Source organism: Drosophila albomicans, chromosome 3, assembly GCF_009650485.2.
Source record: "Drosophila albomicans strain 15112-1751.03 chromosome 3, ASM965048v2, whole genome shotgun sequence".
In the NCBI taxonomy this organism is placed as follows: domain Eukaryota; kingdom Metazoa; phylum Arthropoda; class Insecta; order Diptera; family Drosophilidae; genus Drosophila; species Drosophila albomicans.
The window spans coordinates 51349793-51368477 of NC_047629.2; the positions used below are offsets into that span (position 1 = coordinate 51349793).

Here is an 18685-nt window from a genome sequence, read left to right on the forward strand (position 1 = left end):
TGTTTTGTTTTGCAGCCAAGTAAACTTTATTGAAGCTTAAAGATGTAAATATTATTTCGCGTACATTGAGTGTATATTATTGTTAAATATATGGTATATAATTTAGTATATTTTTAACACCATTTTATTCGAGTATATTATTAATAATGTTTAATTTGCAGCCTGCTCTATAAGCATGGGGACCAACCGCTGCCGTTAAAATTGTTTCCACTTTAATACGATAAGCTGATTAATATGTAAAATTGTTCTAAGTATGTTAACATTTGTTAATTTTCCAACAGCAATAAAATTGTAGTATTGAAATATTCGTATTTGTTGTAATATAACAATATTTATAGTATTTATATAATTTATATTTGTATCGAATATTTATTGCGTTCACTCCATAATCATCAAAAGGTATATAGTTAAAAGATGTCAACTACTAAACAGTTAAAGTATATAGTTAGTGTAAAAGTTGGTAAAGGGCATCTACTAGTCAGTATATTTAAAAAGTTAAAGTATAATATATATAGTTGGTAAAGGGTATCTACTAGTCAGTATATTTTGATTAATAATTTAAGATAAATTCCGAGTCTCATTGCAAATGTTTGTTCCCTAATCCAAGGTCAATCAATCTCTTTTATTCCTTGTTCCCTAATGTGTCAATTTATGAACAATAATAATAATAATAATACTTATTATCATCTCACAAAATGTTCCCTAAACAGAATCAGACTTCAGAGGTTTTCAAACCAAAATAGTTGAAAGTGAAAAGTTGAAAAATCGAAATAAAAATGAAAAACATCGAAAGTTATTTTTCAATTGTATTTTAAACTTTATTAATACACAAAACTTAAGTAAAAAATAATAATAAACTCTACATACCTACAATACAATACATAATAGTCATAAAAATAATAATAATAGATAATAATAATAGTACACAATTGTAATATTGTCGTTTCCAGTTATTGTACAATGTAAGCAAAAATCTTGTTCAATTGTTGTTTGTTGTTTGCAAAAAATACACTCTCTATAAGGATAAGTGTAAGATATTGTAAATAGATATAGTTATATATAGGGCCAACTGTTCAGTTACCGATTGAATACTTTTATCGCGTTCACTTCTATGTATTTTATGTAATTATTAATTATTAAACAAAAATAATACAAAAACAAATTCGTGGCTGAGTATACAGCGGTTGCTTGTGTGTGTGTGTGTGTGTGTGTGGATGAGTGTATGATGAACCTTGAGGTCCTTTTTTTTAACTTTGATTACTTTGTTTTTTTTCACATCACTTAAAAGTCTAAAGATTTTTTGGTCCAATAATATTTAGTTGGGAATAATAAATATGCAATGCACAAAAGTGAATTATATGTGAGGGGGAGGAAGGAGACGAAAACTGAACAAAAATTAATGTGTGAATAATACAGAAAAGTGGTGGGGGGGAATAAAAATTAAATAAACAAAAAAGTGGCGGTGCTTTCAATACGATATTTTGTGTGAGTTTGTGTGGGGTATGTCAATTTAAAATTAATTTGTATAAAATGAGACCGTTGCACCTGTGTATGAGAACGATGTTTTTTGTTTTTTTTGTAGGGGGAAATGTTCACGCTTGTACGCTGTTTTTAGAATGGACGCCGCAGCTTCTGAATAGCATTGGTGAGATGCAGAATTTCAGTGTTCATCTGATGGACAAGTGTCTCCAGTTTATCGACCGAATCCAAGATCTCGACGCGTTCGGTGTGTGGATTGAAGCGCACCTCGAAGGGACGCGACATGGTGCTGACCCAGCGACGGAACTTATCCTTGGCATCCTCGAAACTCTCGGCCACATAGTAGATGGGCTGATATTCCTGATCCTGATACGGCTGCACAGCGGTGGCAGCGGGCTCAAAGGCGCGATGCTCGCACTTGTCGCTGATGGCATGCAACAGCTCGCCGTAGGCGCTCAACAGACCAGCACCGTAGGCCTTGACCTGACCGTGTTCCTTGCAGAGACCGAACTCAACAGTGAACCAGTAGACCTAAACAAATGCAAAAGATAAACAAAAACAACGTCAAACACCTGCTACGCTACGCTTCAAAAGTGTCAACTCATTAAGTGGCGAGTTGCAAAAATGAGAACTGCAATAAAATTAAGAGTGCTTACCGTGGAGAGCTTCTCGATTTCTTCATCGGAGGCACCCAGCGAGGCCAGACCAATCTCCTGTGAGAACTGGGCGAAGCTGGGATCGGCCAGCAGCGGCATGTGACCCAAGAGCTCGTGGATGGTATCGCTGTAAGAGTTAAAGCAGAGAGGGAAGGGAAAATCGTGTTAGCATAAAACAATTAGGCATGAAAATAATGATGGCGATGGCGATGGCGTTGGCAGCAAAGTGCCTGGCACATTGTTAAACCAATTTGCCACACAATAAAAGTTGCCAACAAGAGAGAAAGAGAGAAGAGGAAGTGGAGGAGGAAGAGGAAGCAGAAGCGGAAGCTTCTGTGCGCCACAGCAAAAGGCAGTCAAATGCAATTACGAAAAAGCTTTTGATGTTTTTTTTGTTTGAGAGGGGATACTTACGGCTCGGGTGTGTGGTATGGTGAGTTGACGTGACGCACATACTGTGTGCTCTGGAAAATGCGGAAAGCCAGCGAGGCGAGGAAATCGCGAGCGGTCAACAGACCAGCAGCTGGGCGCAGTGAGAAGCCAGTGTTCTTGCGCAAGAAGTCGGACATTTCCTGGAGCTGGGGCAGACGATGATCGACGAAGATCTGTTCATCCTGGAGCTTCTGGAAGGCGGCACGATACTCGGCGCAAGCATGCTTGGGGGCCAAATCCTGAACGGTGCGGAAGACCGAACGCCAGGTCTTGACCTCCACATCGGTGTAGTTGATGTGAGGAATTGGATCTCCGTACTTGAAAGCGAAAGCAATCTCGGCAATCTCCTTGCGACGCTGACGGTAAACCTTGTCGGCGAATCCGGGATGGTTCATGTCCAAATCGGGTTCGTACTTGGTCATCAGATGGTTGCAGTTGTCCAGCTCGGAGGCATGCTTGGGGAACCATGGGGCCTTCACGCTGATGTTGTTCTCGGCCAGCAGATTCATGCTGCTGAAGGAGCCCGATTGGCGCAGCGAGCGAATCAGTTGCAACAGATTGCCACGGGTCATGTCGAGCTTGATGAGCACATCGTGATCGACGCCTTCGATGCGCGATTGACGCGACTCCACATGCTGCACGGTGCCGTGGAATGTCTCGATGGCCTTGAGGATGCGGCCCAGCGATGAGATGCCCTCCTTGAGGCGCACAACCAAAGCGGCGCTCTGAATGGCAGCCTCAGCCTCGGGGGACTCGGAGGCGGCGTTGGCCAAGACAATCTCGTCCTCGGTGAGGCCATAATCTGCAATTGGAAGGAAGGTGGGAGAATGGCAATCAGCATCATCATCCAATCATCCTTGCAAGCGGCTTTAGGGTCACGTAAACGATAAGTGAGCTACGTGTGGCAGTTGCCTCCCCTCCCTCTGTGGGAGGAGTTGCCATGCAACCGCTGACTTAAGTCGAGCGTAAAAAATGGAAAAGGGAAATGCGACATTCGACTGCGACTGTGTGTATGTGTGGGTGTAGCCTTTTAGGCGCACACACACACAGAGAATCAGGCAGGCAGCAACAATCGGAGTACGCATAAAGCGCTGAGTGCTGGCACTTTATCATATTAAGCACTTAAGTTCATGTCAGACACCCTCTTCCTATGAGTGAGTGTGTATGTGTGCCCTGTTTATATGTGTATATGTGTGTGTGCTTACCGTTCTTGGGCTTTTCATCATCATCGGCTGGCTGCTCAGCGCTGTTTTCAATTGCTGCTTCAGTTTCAATATTTTCGACTATTAAATTAAAATAATAAAAATAAAACCCAAAATTATAAGAAAAATGAAATCAAAAAAGGAATCGCAAATAATAAAATATGAATGTGAATAAGCACCTGAAACATATTCATCCTCAACGGCCAACTCCAAGTTGTCCAAGTTGGGCTGCTCGTCCTGCAGCTCGACATTTTGCTCGGCGGGCACATGCTCGCCCTTCGCCTGCTGAATGCACTCCTCCAGCGAGGCATCTTTAAACACAAAATTAACAAAAGGAAAACGAACTTAAAAAACCAACTCATAAACTAAGAAAAGCAAAAGAATAACTACTGAAACTGTTGGCAGCAATTGTAGTTTGATTTGCAAAGACTTAAACTTACCATTTGCCTTGTTGCGCGCCTCCTCGAGCACAGTTTGTTTGGTCTGCTTGACCACCAGGCTCTCGAAGCGTGCATCATCGACAAGACTGCGGCGACGGGATGGATAACCATTCTATAAGAGACAAAGAAGAATAATGCCAATTAAAGTTGGGTAACTTGATGTGGAGTGACACTTTGAAGAAACGCAGGATATGCGCCGGAAATTAGATGTTGACTGCATTTGCTTTTTGGCCTTAAGAGAACTGTTGCGCAATCTGTTGTGTGAGTGAGCAATGAAAGTGAGAAGAGTGAAAGCCACACTCATAAGCTATGCTATAATAACATGCCTTTATTCAAAGTCTAAACTGTATGTGGCATTGTCAGCTTAGCTGCATTCAATAAACGAGCTATTCTATCTGTTGTTATTGATGTTGTTGCAGTTGCAGTTTTTTTTTGGGAAGTTTTCACAGTTTCACTCTGCTGCTGTTGGCTGATGAAAGAGCTGACGGCCCATTGAATCATCTTTATTGATTTCATATTTTGTTTCACACAACAACAGAAACAACAACAACAACAACAACAACGGCAGCAACATAAACATCAACATAAACAGCGGCAGATCAACAATGAGACGCGTCTGTGTGTAAGTGCAGGGCAAATGAGGTGTTGTCGGCCACTTTCACTCTCCCTCCCATATATGTATATATGAGCATCTTTCTCAAGTCACACAGTGATTTATTTGTTAAATAATAACTTGTCACTTGGCAGCGTATTTACAACGGGTTGTTGTTGTTATTATCGTTGTTGTTGAACTTAAAGTTGTCTTATGTTGTTCTTGGATGACAGACAGATTGTCAGATAGACGGACAGACAGACGGACAGACAGATTACTGATAGTTATCATGTCATTTCAACAGATTGCAAAAAGCATTAGGAAATCATTTGAAAACATTTTTCAACGTTGGACTTTGAAAACCTTTCCACAGTCACGTAGTCCAAAGACATTTGTAACTTTTTTTGAAATGCAATACGATATTGATCGATATAGTTTTTAGTATGAACTTTTTTTGGAAACTCACCTCAATACTGTAGGACTTCTTAATGGCGAACATTTCGCGGTTCTTTTGGGCAGCTGCTACGGCCATCATTTTGCTTGAGTTTTGTGTTGGTTTTTGTTTTGGTTTACAAAAAAGAATTGATTCTTTCAAAATTTATGCAAAGTTGAAGCACTTTGTATACTTTTGTTATAGATTTTGTTTTGTTTTGTTAAATACTTTGCAAATAAGCACTCGAAATGTATAGCACTTTCACTGCTTAATTGCCTGGCGAAGGAGATTCGTTCCTGAACTGAACTGATTGCGTCTAGAATTTAGCTGAATTGCGAAAAACTCTCACGGCACGTTTTGAATTTTTTATTTTTTTTGTTTTTAATCCTTCAACGCGAAACTGATAAACTCGGGGGTTTTAAGTATCCTTTCAGCTAAAATTTTATTACAACAAATCAGAGCAGCAAACTACTTGACCACAGAAGGCTGGCGCAAGTCTTTAGAGCGAATGTTAGCGAATCAATGCATGCCTCAGGTTCAGCAGCCAGCACTTAAATACCCCACGAACGACGAACGAAATCAACGACGACGACGACGTCGACGGCAGCGACGTTGGCAGCGACGACCGAGACCGAGACCGATGACAGCGACAGCAGCGACAGGTTTTTGCATGACGCGTCTGTGACGTAGCAACTGCTGTTGTTGCTTTGTTGTTGTTGCTGTAATCTCACAAGCCCAGCTGAAGTTGCTCGGACTACTCTCGTGGGGTTTCCTCTCACCAAAAGCCCACAATAACTGGCAGTGGGTCGACAGCGGGCTGCTGCTGACTCGACCAAGTTCAAGTGCGGCAGCTAGAACGACGCGCTTGGCATTGCTATGCTTGTTGTTGTTGTTGATAGTCTTGTTGTTGTTGCTAGTGTTTGGGGTTAGCCACAGCGCGCGTGCGCGTCAGCTACATAATAAACGACGGGGCAAAATACAACAACAACAAATATTTGGAATTGTCGCGGTCGGTTTCAGCGCGTCATTAAAAAAGCCTAAACAAGTCATAAAAACAGCAACATTGCGCATACGCCGCGTGTGGCAGGGCATAGACTAATATGTGTGTACAAATGCAAATTGCACTAGCAAGAAAAGGGAAGTTCAATTTAGAACTAAATACACATTACGCATACGCAGGGGATTACCTAATCTAGTTGATGAATAATGTTATTCTCTCGAAAGTAGAAAGTCAAATAACAAGGAACTGCATGCTGTTGCACCTGTTGTTTTTCTTTGGCTCTGTTGAAGGTGTCAGCCTACAGCAATTAATTGAACAATTATGAAAAATAAGTAAACGCATTAAACTGATTTGCATGCGTTAATGTAACACATTAGCGATTCGAATGGATTTGATAGTAATTTAAGATCGAGTGAATTGCCGGCTCTATGGGCTTAATTAAATGCCGTCAAAACATCTGGCAAATTGGTTGGACATTTGCATACGAATATCGAGTATCGAGTATCGAAGTATTCAAACTGCGGCAGCTGACAAACATACTAGTTAGTTAGTTAGTCGAACTATCTAACTAATTCCTGTAAGCGAGCATTATTGTGGATAGTGTAATGTGTGGCGTCTATATAGTTTTCAGCCTGTTTCGTGGCTGACGAGGCTGACGCCTAATTGGTAGCTGGTCTTAGATCATTTGAATGACATTTAGCTTTAGTTGTAGATTTAGTTTTTGAGTTTTTTTCGCTTAGCACATTTAACCAAATTCAGAGTTATTCGCTCGCCACTTTTGCCATTGATCTACATTCGATGAAGCAGAGCAGAGCAGAGACGTGCACTTGTTATGTTATTATTGTTATTGTCGTTGTTGTTGTTGCTGTTGCAATTGCAAATGTGGTCATCCTTGCATTAGGCCAAAGCCAAACAAACAGCAGCCTTAACAGCAGCTAGGCGTGTCGATCGAATCTGTAGTTTAATTGAAAGACAGCGATTAAATGCCGCCACTAACGAGCCATGCACTAATGAGCTGCCATCTAGTCACATTAAACCGTATCGCATATTAAGTTATTAAATTCAATTGATGACACACACAATACAACTCTCATGCTGTGATTAACAATACTCAAGAATTTTTTTAGTGCTTGTATGTGCTGCGTTAATAACAGTTTCACATTCGATAGGGAATCGTAGGTACTTTACATATCAGTTTTTTTGTTACTGCTTCCTTTCATTCATTCACGCTTACATAAGCTAATTGCTAAACATTTAAACTATCTAGTACTAACTGCATGAATAAATACGTTGTGCAATTTAGCAGTAAATTGAAAATTAGCAAGACCAATATGTTATTAACAAAAGCAAAATCAGAAAAGCGTCATCAAAGAATTTAATTCTTACTAACCATTAGAAGTGGGTAAAATAGATTATTTGAGGATTACGAAGAAAAAAGAAAAAGTGTATTAAACAGTCATCGCAAAATTTAATTTTAATTTAAATGCTTAGTGGGTTAAATAAATTCTATGAAAATTATATATAAAATGCAAAAAGGTATTAGATATAAACTATTTTCCAGCCAAGTGTTATACACATCTCAGAAATGTAGAAAAGAGTTATTCAAGAGATTCTTAGTAATAATCTCAAGTGGGTAAAATGGATTACTTGACAATTGAAAATAAAGAAGATACACGCTCAACATCTCAGAAATGCAGAAAAGTGTCATAATAGAAATTAACTCTCAGTAATAATTTTAACTTGGTGAAAAAAGTGCTTAGAGGATTAAAAATAAAAGAGTCTACTATACGTAGAAGAAGAAATGAAGAAAATAGTCATCAAACCGTTTATTTCTTTAAAGTGGGTAAAATACATTCTTTGAGGATTAAATATAAAATGGACAAAAGGTATTAGATATAGATACTCGTATAGCGATTCTTCAACCAAGTGCCCACCACTTCTCAGAAATTCAGAAAAGAGTCACACAAAAAATTAACTTTCAGTGCAAATTTAACCTGTTCATAGAGAATTCAAAATACAAAAGCCCAATATATAATTAAAAATCAACGTGCAAAAATTAGCAAAAAGAACGTATAACATTTCTTACTTAACATTTAAAGTGGGTAAAGGGATACTATATTTAATGCATTTTTCAGTCTCTACTCTTCTCAGAAACGCAGAACAAAGAGTAGCTTTTAGGAACAATTTAACTTCAAAATAAAAGTGTCAGGTTTATTCTTATTAAGCATTTAAAAATGGGCAAGATTCTATATTAAATTAAATAAGTGAAATAAAAATGTATCTTTTAGTTAAGTATTCTCCACTTCTTAACCCCCTGCTATGCACTTCTTGTCCACTAAAATTGATTTGCAGTTTTAGTCAGTTTATTTTGCTGCTCATATTTCTTTAGACCAAGTGCCAACTAACTACAGTACTTAAGACAAGTGACTACGTGTTAGTAGACCATGTGCCCTCACGGCTTTTTTAGTATGCCAACTTTTCTTCCGACATTTTTCTACAATTGTTGTTATTGCGGTCGCACAATTAACGCATTTAGCATTTAAAAAAAATACAGACAAAAAAAAATACAACTGCTGTTTGGCTTTTATTTAATTTTTATTTAATATTCAAATTTAATTGTGCACGGCGTTTTGTTTGCTCATTCTAAAGTTATTAAATGGAAGACAACAACAACAACAAACAGCTACAACAATGCAAGAGCATAACTATTCTCAAGGTTTTAAAGGTAACAAAATTGTTGAGCACAGATACAAAGTCAGAGACGGATATAGAGCCGGAGACGCAGACGCAGACGTAGATGGAAACGGAGACGGAGTCGTAGTCAGTCGGTAGCAACGTGGACTTGAATGAAGGCGGAGATAGAAACGGAGTAGATAGAAGTTGAGTGTCGATCGTGATTCATTTAACGTAGGCAGAGAACCATTCACTGGGATTTCCTTGTCCTTGGCCATGACCCTTTAACGGCTGACTGGTCGCAGCTTCTAGCCTAACGCCGCACGCCACACGCCCCGCCTCGTTCCGCCCCTCTCACTTGGCCCGGCCCTGGCTATTTGCCATAACCAGGGCTTGCATGCAACCTGATCGACCAGTTTGTTTGTTTTTTGTTATTGTTTTATTGAAGTTTCATGATCAAATCCAAACAAGTGAAGTTAACTTTATGCACGCACACACAAACACACACACACACAATTGCCGCCTCCCCTCTCTTTTTTTCTAGCTCTCTATCCATCTCTCGGATTCGTCAATCTCTCACAATTTCAATCCGCAATATCTTTCCATAATCATACAAAAATCATTTTTAATTGTTTGCCACAAAACATTTTCGAATTGCTCCTTCGAGAATTGAAGGTTGGCTTCAACAATTTTTTTTTTTTTTTTGGCTTTTTGGCTTTTTTTAATTTAGCTCCGCTTTTGCAATTTTGAACATTTGTTACATAAGACAAAAATTTACTATGTTTTTTGTTGCCTCTTTTTTTCTGGGTTTTTTCTTGGTTGTAGTATCTAATGATCAATCATTAACATAAAAAAGTGTTCAGGCAAATTAGGTTCTATAATTAAGTATTTCGGACAGGCGGCAAAAGCTGAAAATTACCTTTAAACCATTGTTCTAATAAAAGGTACAATAAAATATATAAACCATACGTGTTTGTATAAGTATGTGTGTGTGAATTTGCCTTAGTCACGTAGTCCACATTTTTGATTTGGCAATGTTAAGAAATAGGTACAGTTTTTTCAATCAATCATAATTGGCAGGTCTTACAATGAAAGCAGTTCCGTTTCGTTGAGCATTGACATTGAGAAAGTATTCGGCTCATAGAAAGCTACAGTTAATTAACTGATCTACTTTTTCAAGAATTTTATGATATAATGTGATCAGTGATAAGATTGTTTGTTATCTTTGATCTTTAATAGTGGCAGAAGAACTCTTTCAAATATGATCCGATTCTTATGAAATTTTCAGGATATGTTGTTTAGCATGAAATCAAAATGAGAATTCAAGAATATCTATTATTTTCTAAGTTTCGACTCAATCAATGAAAAGCTTAGAAACTGAGTCAGATAATATCCCATTCCTAGGAAATTTTCAGGATATGTTGCTTGAAATAAAATAAGAACAATAAGAATATATGTTACTTTAAAAGCGTCGCATAGTTTATAGAAAATTACAATTTTCAAGATTATCTGCTTAATAGGTTCAAATAAGAGAAGAACTTTTGTAACTGAGCCATATATTGTCAGATTCTTATGAAATTTTTAGGATATGCTGCTTGATAAGAAATCAAAATAATAATTCTAGATTATCTATTAATTAAAGTTAAAATCAAGTTCATATTTCAGATTTTTATAGGAACTCGTAGACAAAAATGGTTTGTTTCTAAGAAAATTGTTTGATAATTTAGGGTTATCTTTAAGTTTACGGCTCTTCATATATGTACACACTTTTTCGAGATATAGAGCTTATAGTTTCTTAGATTCTTTATATGTAAGAAGCAGTAGAAAAGAGTCAAATATGGTTAGATTTCTATGAAGTATTGAGGACATACTGCCTATTTCTTATTTTAGAGTTTTATAGTATATAGAAATATAGATTAGATCTTTATAAAAAGCGAAATAGCTTAGTTAATAATTGTCTGATTCTTATCAAATTTTCAGAATAAGCAGTTAAAATATTAAAGTCAAAATGCTAATTAAAGAATATCTATTATTTTGCAGCTCTTCATCAAAATGTGCGGAAATATCAAACTATGAAGCTTCATTGTGGCATCCTTAATAGATGCAACAAAACGAGCAGCCTTGTCAAGTTCCCACTTTGTTGCCCTTGTTTTGACAACTTCCTAGAATAATCTTAAGTGAAGTTTTCATTTAAGTTAGTTTAATAGTGGAGGGCTGGCTGGCTTAAACGTTTGCTATTTTTTTGTCGATTACTATGAATCAAATATTATTCATAATTTAATAAGCTGCAATTAATAATACCATTAAAAATCCATTTTAAAACATTTTTATAATTTTTTCCCATTCGACTTTATTTCTAATCGATCTGAATCACAATTATGTGCATTAATTACAAACGGCAATCATTTTTGTTGCTAATTATTGTATAATATCGATGTTTTGCTTTCCCAAATAGCCACTTGTTGAGTTCTCTGACTGTCCGCCCAACCGTCCGACCGAACTACCGATCGACGGGGAATTGTTTCGACTGCCCTGACAAATCAATTCCATGCCCCAGTGCGGTCTTCCCCGGCTCTGAGCGACTCCGCCCCTCTCTGAGCCGCACAGCTTTCTAAGCCGCTCGCTTATTGCAAACGGTTTGGGGCTGAATCACTGACAAAGATGACGCCGTTTAACTTGATTTTGTTTCGCATTTAGCCGTTAATTTATTATTCGAATATGCAAAATAGTCGCGCGCTCGCCACACATTTTATTTGTTGTTTTCGGACGTTTGTTTTTTTTTTATGTTTTATTTTTTCATTTATCATTTATTTTGTATTTTTTGTATTTGTTTTCTTTCGTGTTTTGATTGTGATTTCTATTCGGACTTTGCGTCACGTGCGCCAATCACGAGAGCAACAAAAAAAATCCAACGTCATCACAACAGCAACAACAAACATTATCAAAATATTTGGACACAACTGCAGGGGATTTACTTACCTCCATGTTACCTCCATGATTCAGGTACAAAGACCCAGTTATTTGTCATTTAATTAATTAATCGAAGACTGAAGATTGCTTTAAACACACATTTCGTGTGTATTTGTTGGTTGTTAATTGAAAGGGGGTCTCCAAATAAAACCAAGTTTCATAAGCAAAAAAAATCTAGAAAGGTGGAGTGGCATTAAAATAAATCAGATATGCTAACTTATTATTTAGTTATTCCGCTCACATGCCCAATAATGAATTCGAATATTTATTGCACTCTACAAATAAAATTGCAAATTACATGCATTACCAAGAATCGTTGGCTATTTTATTAAGATGAGCTCACCATTGGGCATGTTTATTATCGACATTAATTGTCTGATAAGTGGACAGCTATGAAATGCAATTACAAATTAAATATACTCCATTGCAAACATTTTTCCCAGTGATTGCAAACTTTTTCCCTTTGGGAACTTGTTTGTGGCTCCTTCATGATGATGAAGATGCTGATAAGAGTGCATTGCTATTTTTGGACTGGGATTTTTATGGCTTTGCCTTACTTAAGCGCAGAGCAAGCAAACATTTTCGAGGCGTGTCGCAGACATTCGAGTGTGTGCATTAAAAGCTTAAGCTTCTTAATCACCTCAACAGTGCTTCGAAGGAACGAGCCCCCAAAAATATTTACCCGAATAATTTCGTTAATATTATTTTATTGTTACATTTTTTCGACTGCAACGGTAATTTGCTGACAAAGCGAACAAGACGCCAACTAAACCAGTTTAAACAATTCCGCAGCAACTACAAAGAAAGTTAAAATTAAAGTCGATAAATATTTGGTATTTTGAAATAAACAATTTTATGAATATTGCAGCAGCAGCATGAAGAAGCAAAATTTTGGTTAAGTATTCATAAGCCTATTAAACGCAACCAGACCAACACAACATTCAGACCAAGTTCATGCGACGTGTTTTTGACGTGCCCTTTTCGGCCTTTTCGGCCACTTGAAATGCTTTTTCCACACACAAACACACACACACATATGACCCGATTAGCTTAGTCCCCCCGGACAAAGGATAGCTTCTGGTTTGTCCTTGTGATAAGCAAAAAATCAATAGCAACTGCAATTGACAGTCAGACAGTTGACCACTCCCAACAACAACAACACCGACAACCGCCTTTAACCCACTCCAACAACCATCAGCATTTACATTTTTCGAGTGTTTTCACCTGCACATGACAGATTGAGTCAGATGCGTGTTTTATGGCAAATTAATTTCGCAATTTTGTTTAAGATTATTCTTTAAGCAGAATACGCAGCAAATTCCCCTGCGTTGTGTTGTTTTCTTGTTTTTTATTTTAGTTCGCAAGAGTCAAGAGAGATAATTTAATTGATGCCGTTTCATCGCACACACACTATCCACAAATCTTGGCGTGGTCTTCCCCAATTTGCATACGTCAGAGTTGGCAAAGCTGGCAAAACTGGCAATGCTGGCAACTGGCAAAGCTGGCTAATTGGACAGCAGGCGCAGGCTGCAACTAACAAACTGAGTCATGGCCGAGTCAAGCGAGATACTTTCAAAAAATAAACAACAAAAACACAACAAAATTTTCCCACTTACATGGGGATTTTTGTGCGTTGAGCGTTGAGCGTTGAACGTTCTAAATGATGGTATCGGGATGATCATCGGAGTGCTAATTTGCTGACAAAATTGAATCGGAAATGCTGCGGTTGAATGAGCTTCTACAATGATACAGCACAAAAACAAAATAAGCGAAAAAAAACACTGAATCAAAAAACAGAAGCAAAAACAAAGCTAAATGTTTTGGGTTTGGTCTGGGTTTCTTCTTGGGTATTTTCATTATAAGCATGATTTGCATAAGACTGTACCAGACAGTCTTCATTTCCTAGGAAACGTTCTTTATTTTCAACACAATACAATTAAAGTTTTAAGACGAATCTACCCAATTTATATATTTAATACAGTTATGACTGACTATCCATCTATACTTTTTTAGTTGCTTGTATATATATCACATTTTTTTTTTTTTTTGGAGCTTGAAGTTTGTTGAAGCGGACAAACAGGTTTCTTCTTATTCTAAATGATTTTTTGCATACTTATAAAGTTATAACGTATTTAGCACACTCCACTTAACGCCCAATGTGAGTGATTTTGTTTGATAAGCCTCTCTGTACATAATATTATGTAAATTGTTCAACTGTCAACTTCTTGTTGTCTTACTTAGCTTAGCTGTTGTCAAGGCGAGCCAATAGCGATTTGCGCATTTGCTTTGAAAACCGAAACCGAAACCGAAAACAGAAGTCCAAGTCGAAAAATATTATTGTATGAGTTTGATTTGTTCTATGAAATGTATTTGCGTGACCAAAAGGCTTTAATTACAACGAAGTGCGAGGTGAAGAGGGGGCCAAAGCATTGCAACTCCTCCTCCTCCTCGTCGTCATCGTCGTGTTTGAACACCCACCAAATGGCTTTGTGAATGCGCGGAATGAAGGTCAAGCAAGTTTGCACTTTCTAAGACCAAAGCGCAAACCGCTAAACAGACAGTTAAACTAACTAAGTATATACTAAGTATAAACAATATACTTATAAGTTATAAACATTTTTATTATGGGCCGCGGCAGCAGCAAGTAGCTATACTAATACTATGACTTCTACTAGCTAGCTACTGCTACCGCTGTGCAAATTAAAATAAATTACAATTTTATGGCACAGCTGCTCATAAAATTAACTAACAGTTTCATTAGATACGATATAGTCATACAGGCCAGGTGCCAGGCCAGACAACCACGTACTACTAACTAGGCTGAATTAGAGCTCTTATCGCTGCCAAATGAAAGACATTCGCATACTTCATGCTAAAAATAAATACATCACTGAATACTATATATAAAAAATAAAATACAAATTACGGAGAATATTAAATGTTTACAGCTGATACGTAAATTCCATTGAACTTGAGTTGAGATGTTTAAATTGTGTATTTCGTTTTTCGGGTATGTGCAGGAAATACAAGTTTGTCGCTTAAGTCTTTCGTTTCGTTATTTGGTTTCTGATGCTTTGCTGTCGGAAACGCTGGCAATAAATATTATTAAATAATTTATTGTAATACCCATGTAAATTAAGTAACTGGTCTACGTGACCAACTCTCTCAACTCTAATGATACAATCGAGCGACCCCAAACGGAACTCCATTAATCAAATGCGAAAGATGTTGTTGCTGGCGCATGTTATAAATTAATGCATACTATGTATTTGTTAGTTATAGTTCGTGTACTCGTACTAACTATTTTCTATTATAGTGTATAGTGTATTGTATATTGTGTTTCATGTGGCAGATGACTGAGCAAAGTGGCGAGGCAAGCATTAATGTTTCTTTGTGCATTAACAAATCGAATTGAATCGAATCGACATCCACTACTCAATCACTCAATCAAGCTGGACCCTGGCCAAGTTCAAACCACACCCGCTACACAGCAACCGCCCACACACACACCGTTTGCAAATCAACCACTAAGGTCGCCGCAAACACATAAATTTCAAATTTCAATCAGAGTTCAAAGCCCTGAGCCGGTCTAAGGGCGACGCAGCAGCTGCTGCTGTGGCAAAAGAGAAGGAGTGCTATTTTTAAGCGTGTTTAATTTAATTTATTTGCATTAATTGGTTACCATACACATGGTCAGTATCTCCGTATCTGAATCACAAACGGAAGTCTACATACAAGTACAACACACAGAGAGAGATGTGACTAAATAAATTCTTGTAAATAAATAAAGCGAACGCACTCACTACTCTCGCATGTAATACCGGTAATTTAAATTTAGAAAGTAAAAGCATGTGCCTGGCGAGCGTTCGTTCTGATTAAATGACTCCAAAACAAAAGCAAAAACAATAACAGTAACAATAACAAATACAATCACCATATAACGTTCAATCAAAACGAGCAACATCAAAGCCACCCAGGCAAACTTATAAGCTGAACTCACTGTCAACTCGTATCTTGATTTATGCCGTAACGATCTACACAAACTTACACATAAAAGTCAAAGCAAACCTAAACGTGCCTATTACAAATGTAATACAATAATTAAGCAATCGTTAAATCACAATTGCAACTGAAAGATGCTCTATAAAAACTAGAATCTCAAGTGGAAATCGGCTTTCAATTTTTCAATGATTATTATGCACAGTCTGAAATATGTAATCGAGTTTGCATAAAAAAAGAATAGAATTTCAAGGAGCGAGAAAGTATTTCACTCCCTTCAATCTTTTTTTTTATATATTCCCATTGACTAAGTTGCAAGTACTTTGAATTGAACACAATACGATGTTGCATGGCAATTGTTGCAATTGCAACAACTACATAGATCGAATGACCTTTTTGGTCAGCAACGTAACGACGACGCATAATATAATATAACTATACTATATTATAGATTGTAGTTGGTTTTCGATTTCTTGGCTGATTATTATGTATTATTTTGTGCGATTTGTTGAGCTCGTTAATTGTGCAATATTGCAACACATAAATCTAAGCGGAAGGCTATTTTACAATTTTTAGAATGCTCCACGGTTTTCGATCGGCACGTGAAAATTGCTGCGTGACTGTCGTGCGATTCCACCTCCCACCTCCCCTCCTGATGTATCAACCATCTGAGAGGAGAGAGAATAAAATACCGCCTAAGTCTTATATTTTTTTGTTAGCAGCAATTAGCATTTTTTAAATTCCCATTCAAATCGAATTATTGCTGTGAAGCATTTTCGTTTGCATGTGATGAAAATGTTACGTAATTGCCGGTATTAAAGTTAATCAAAAGTTAATACAAATTGCAATCATATTAATGCACATCACATTCCTATATTTATTGACTGAGTATGAAAAGGTTATTAAGTGAAATTACAAGTCTAGAGGCATTCAAATTGCTTAAAGTGTGAAATTCTGAAAATTTGTGAATAATAATTGTGAGCTTTTCAATTTTGAGTAAAAAAAGGTTCAAAGTTGAAAAGAACTTCTACACAAATTTATTGACAAGTATAGATAACGATATTAAAATAAAATTCTCGAAATTTATGAATAATAAACGTGAATTTTCCAATATCGACTAAAACAAGTTTCAAAGTTGATAAGAAATTCAACAGAAATTTATGGCCATGTATAGAATAGAGATATTAACTTTAAATTAACAAGTTCTGAAATTTTGTGAATTATAATTGCGAATTTTCCAATAAAACAAGTTTCGAAGTTTATCAAAATCTTACAGATTAGTGATGTTAACATGAAATTAATTTGTTAGCATCTGAAGAATACAAATTATTAAGTATAAGTTTCCTAACTTAAAGCGAAACAAGTTGCAAAGTGAATGCGAAATTGATTGACAATGTATGGGAAAAATATGAAGTAACATTAAAAGCTGAACACATACAACGACGTTGAAGAATTAAAATCTTAAAATCTCCGAATTATAAATGCATGTTTCCCAATTTCGAGCAAAAAACACAAACAAGTTAAGAAGTGGATGAGAACTTTTTGAGAACGTTGACTGCATATTAAGTTTAAACAAATTGCCGGTGAATAAACTAATAAACGTGCACAATATGTGATAATTTCAATCGCATACCAAACTCGGCAGAAACAATTCAACCGGATGAAGTTCGGGTTACCCAATCGAAGCCAGATCAAAACAAGAATAGAAACAAAACTCTTGACACAACTACAACTGTTTTCTGTTCTGACGACTGACGACTGGCAACTATAACATAGATCATTAATCAATGGTTCCGTTTCTGTAATGGAAGTGATTCATTGGACCACATAAAGGTGCTAAAAATAAGCGTAAAATCCGTTAAATGTTTCTACTCCCAAGCATATCAAATATCCAGCTGAGCTAATGATATAAATTGAATATTGTGAGCGATAATTTAGCTGTTGTTGTGAAGGGTTAAAGGTGACGTCTTTGACTCAACTTTTATTAAGTATAGTGTAAACAAATCGGACAAATCACTTCAATTACAACTGCACAGGTCTTTTGTAATACATTGTATGCATAACTAAATTGTGATTATGCGATGGAGCAAACAAGTTACATCGCTTTGTTTATAATCTACAATTAATCTTAGAGCTCTTTGATCTGTACTCATCTTGACGAACGAACTGATTTATTTCCGCAAACTTATAAATAAACATTAAAGCCCAAGTATTGGGAATTGTCTTGGAGAAAAACACGCTCCACATCGGGTTAACCCAACCTATTCTTGTTTATTTATTTGTACAAATGTGTGGCCGTAATTGTAGCTGTAATTGTTAGCACATACTTTACATTTAATGGGCCTTAACTGTGGTAACCTCTCACTACCCGGTTCAGAAATGTTGAAATACTTTCCACGTTCTACATTTCAAATGCACGACGTTCGTCGCCTAAGTCTTTCGTTTTGCTCGCCGATTAATGATAATTAAAAGTGATCAATTGATTTCAACACTAAAATGCCAGACTCAAAGCGTGAATCGTGTTTTCTTCTAGAAGACCTGCCGACCATATGCTGGCACGAGTTTCAAGTCGTTTCACCTGTAATATCACTGGACCTCCGCCCCCCCGCGCCCCTCGGGCTATAGCGAAGGGTATGATCAAGGTGGAACTTATACCGCAATCCGCAATAACCGATTGTATGCAAATGAACGCGTGCGCTGAAAATTGCATAATAATTGTGAGATGCTTGCGGGGCAGTCAGTCGGGAGTTGCTTAGTAATAGTACTCATAGTCGCAATTAAATTAACGAATTTCTACAATATGCAATAT

The 18685-nt window shown here is 37.0% G+C and overlaps 1 protein-coding gene across 1 annotated transcript; it reads right to left on the bottom strand.

Annotated features, from left to right (window-relative positions):
- Window positions 1-793: 793 nt before the first annotated feature.
- On the bottom strand, window positions 794-5762 carry LOC117569526 (tyrosine 3-monooxygenase). The gene is made up of 7 exons (XM_034250726.2): window positions 5268-5762; window positions 4210-4321; window positions 3949-4080; window positions 3773-3850; window positions 2550-3369; window positions 2136-2262; window positions 794-2010 (listed from the first exon to the last, which is right to left on the bottom strand). Exons 1-7 carry the CDS (start codon window positions 5334-5336, stop codon window positions 1612-1614), a joined length of 1737 nt encoding a protein of 578 aa, XP_034106617.1. The 5' UTR covers window positions 5337-5762; the 3' UTR covers window positions 794-1611.
- Window positions 5763-18685: the final 12923 nt, after the last annotated feature.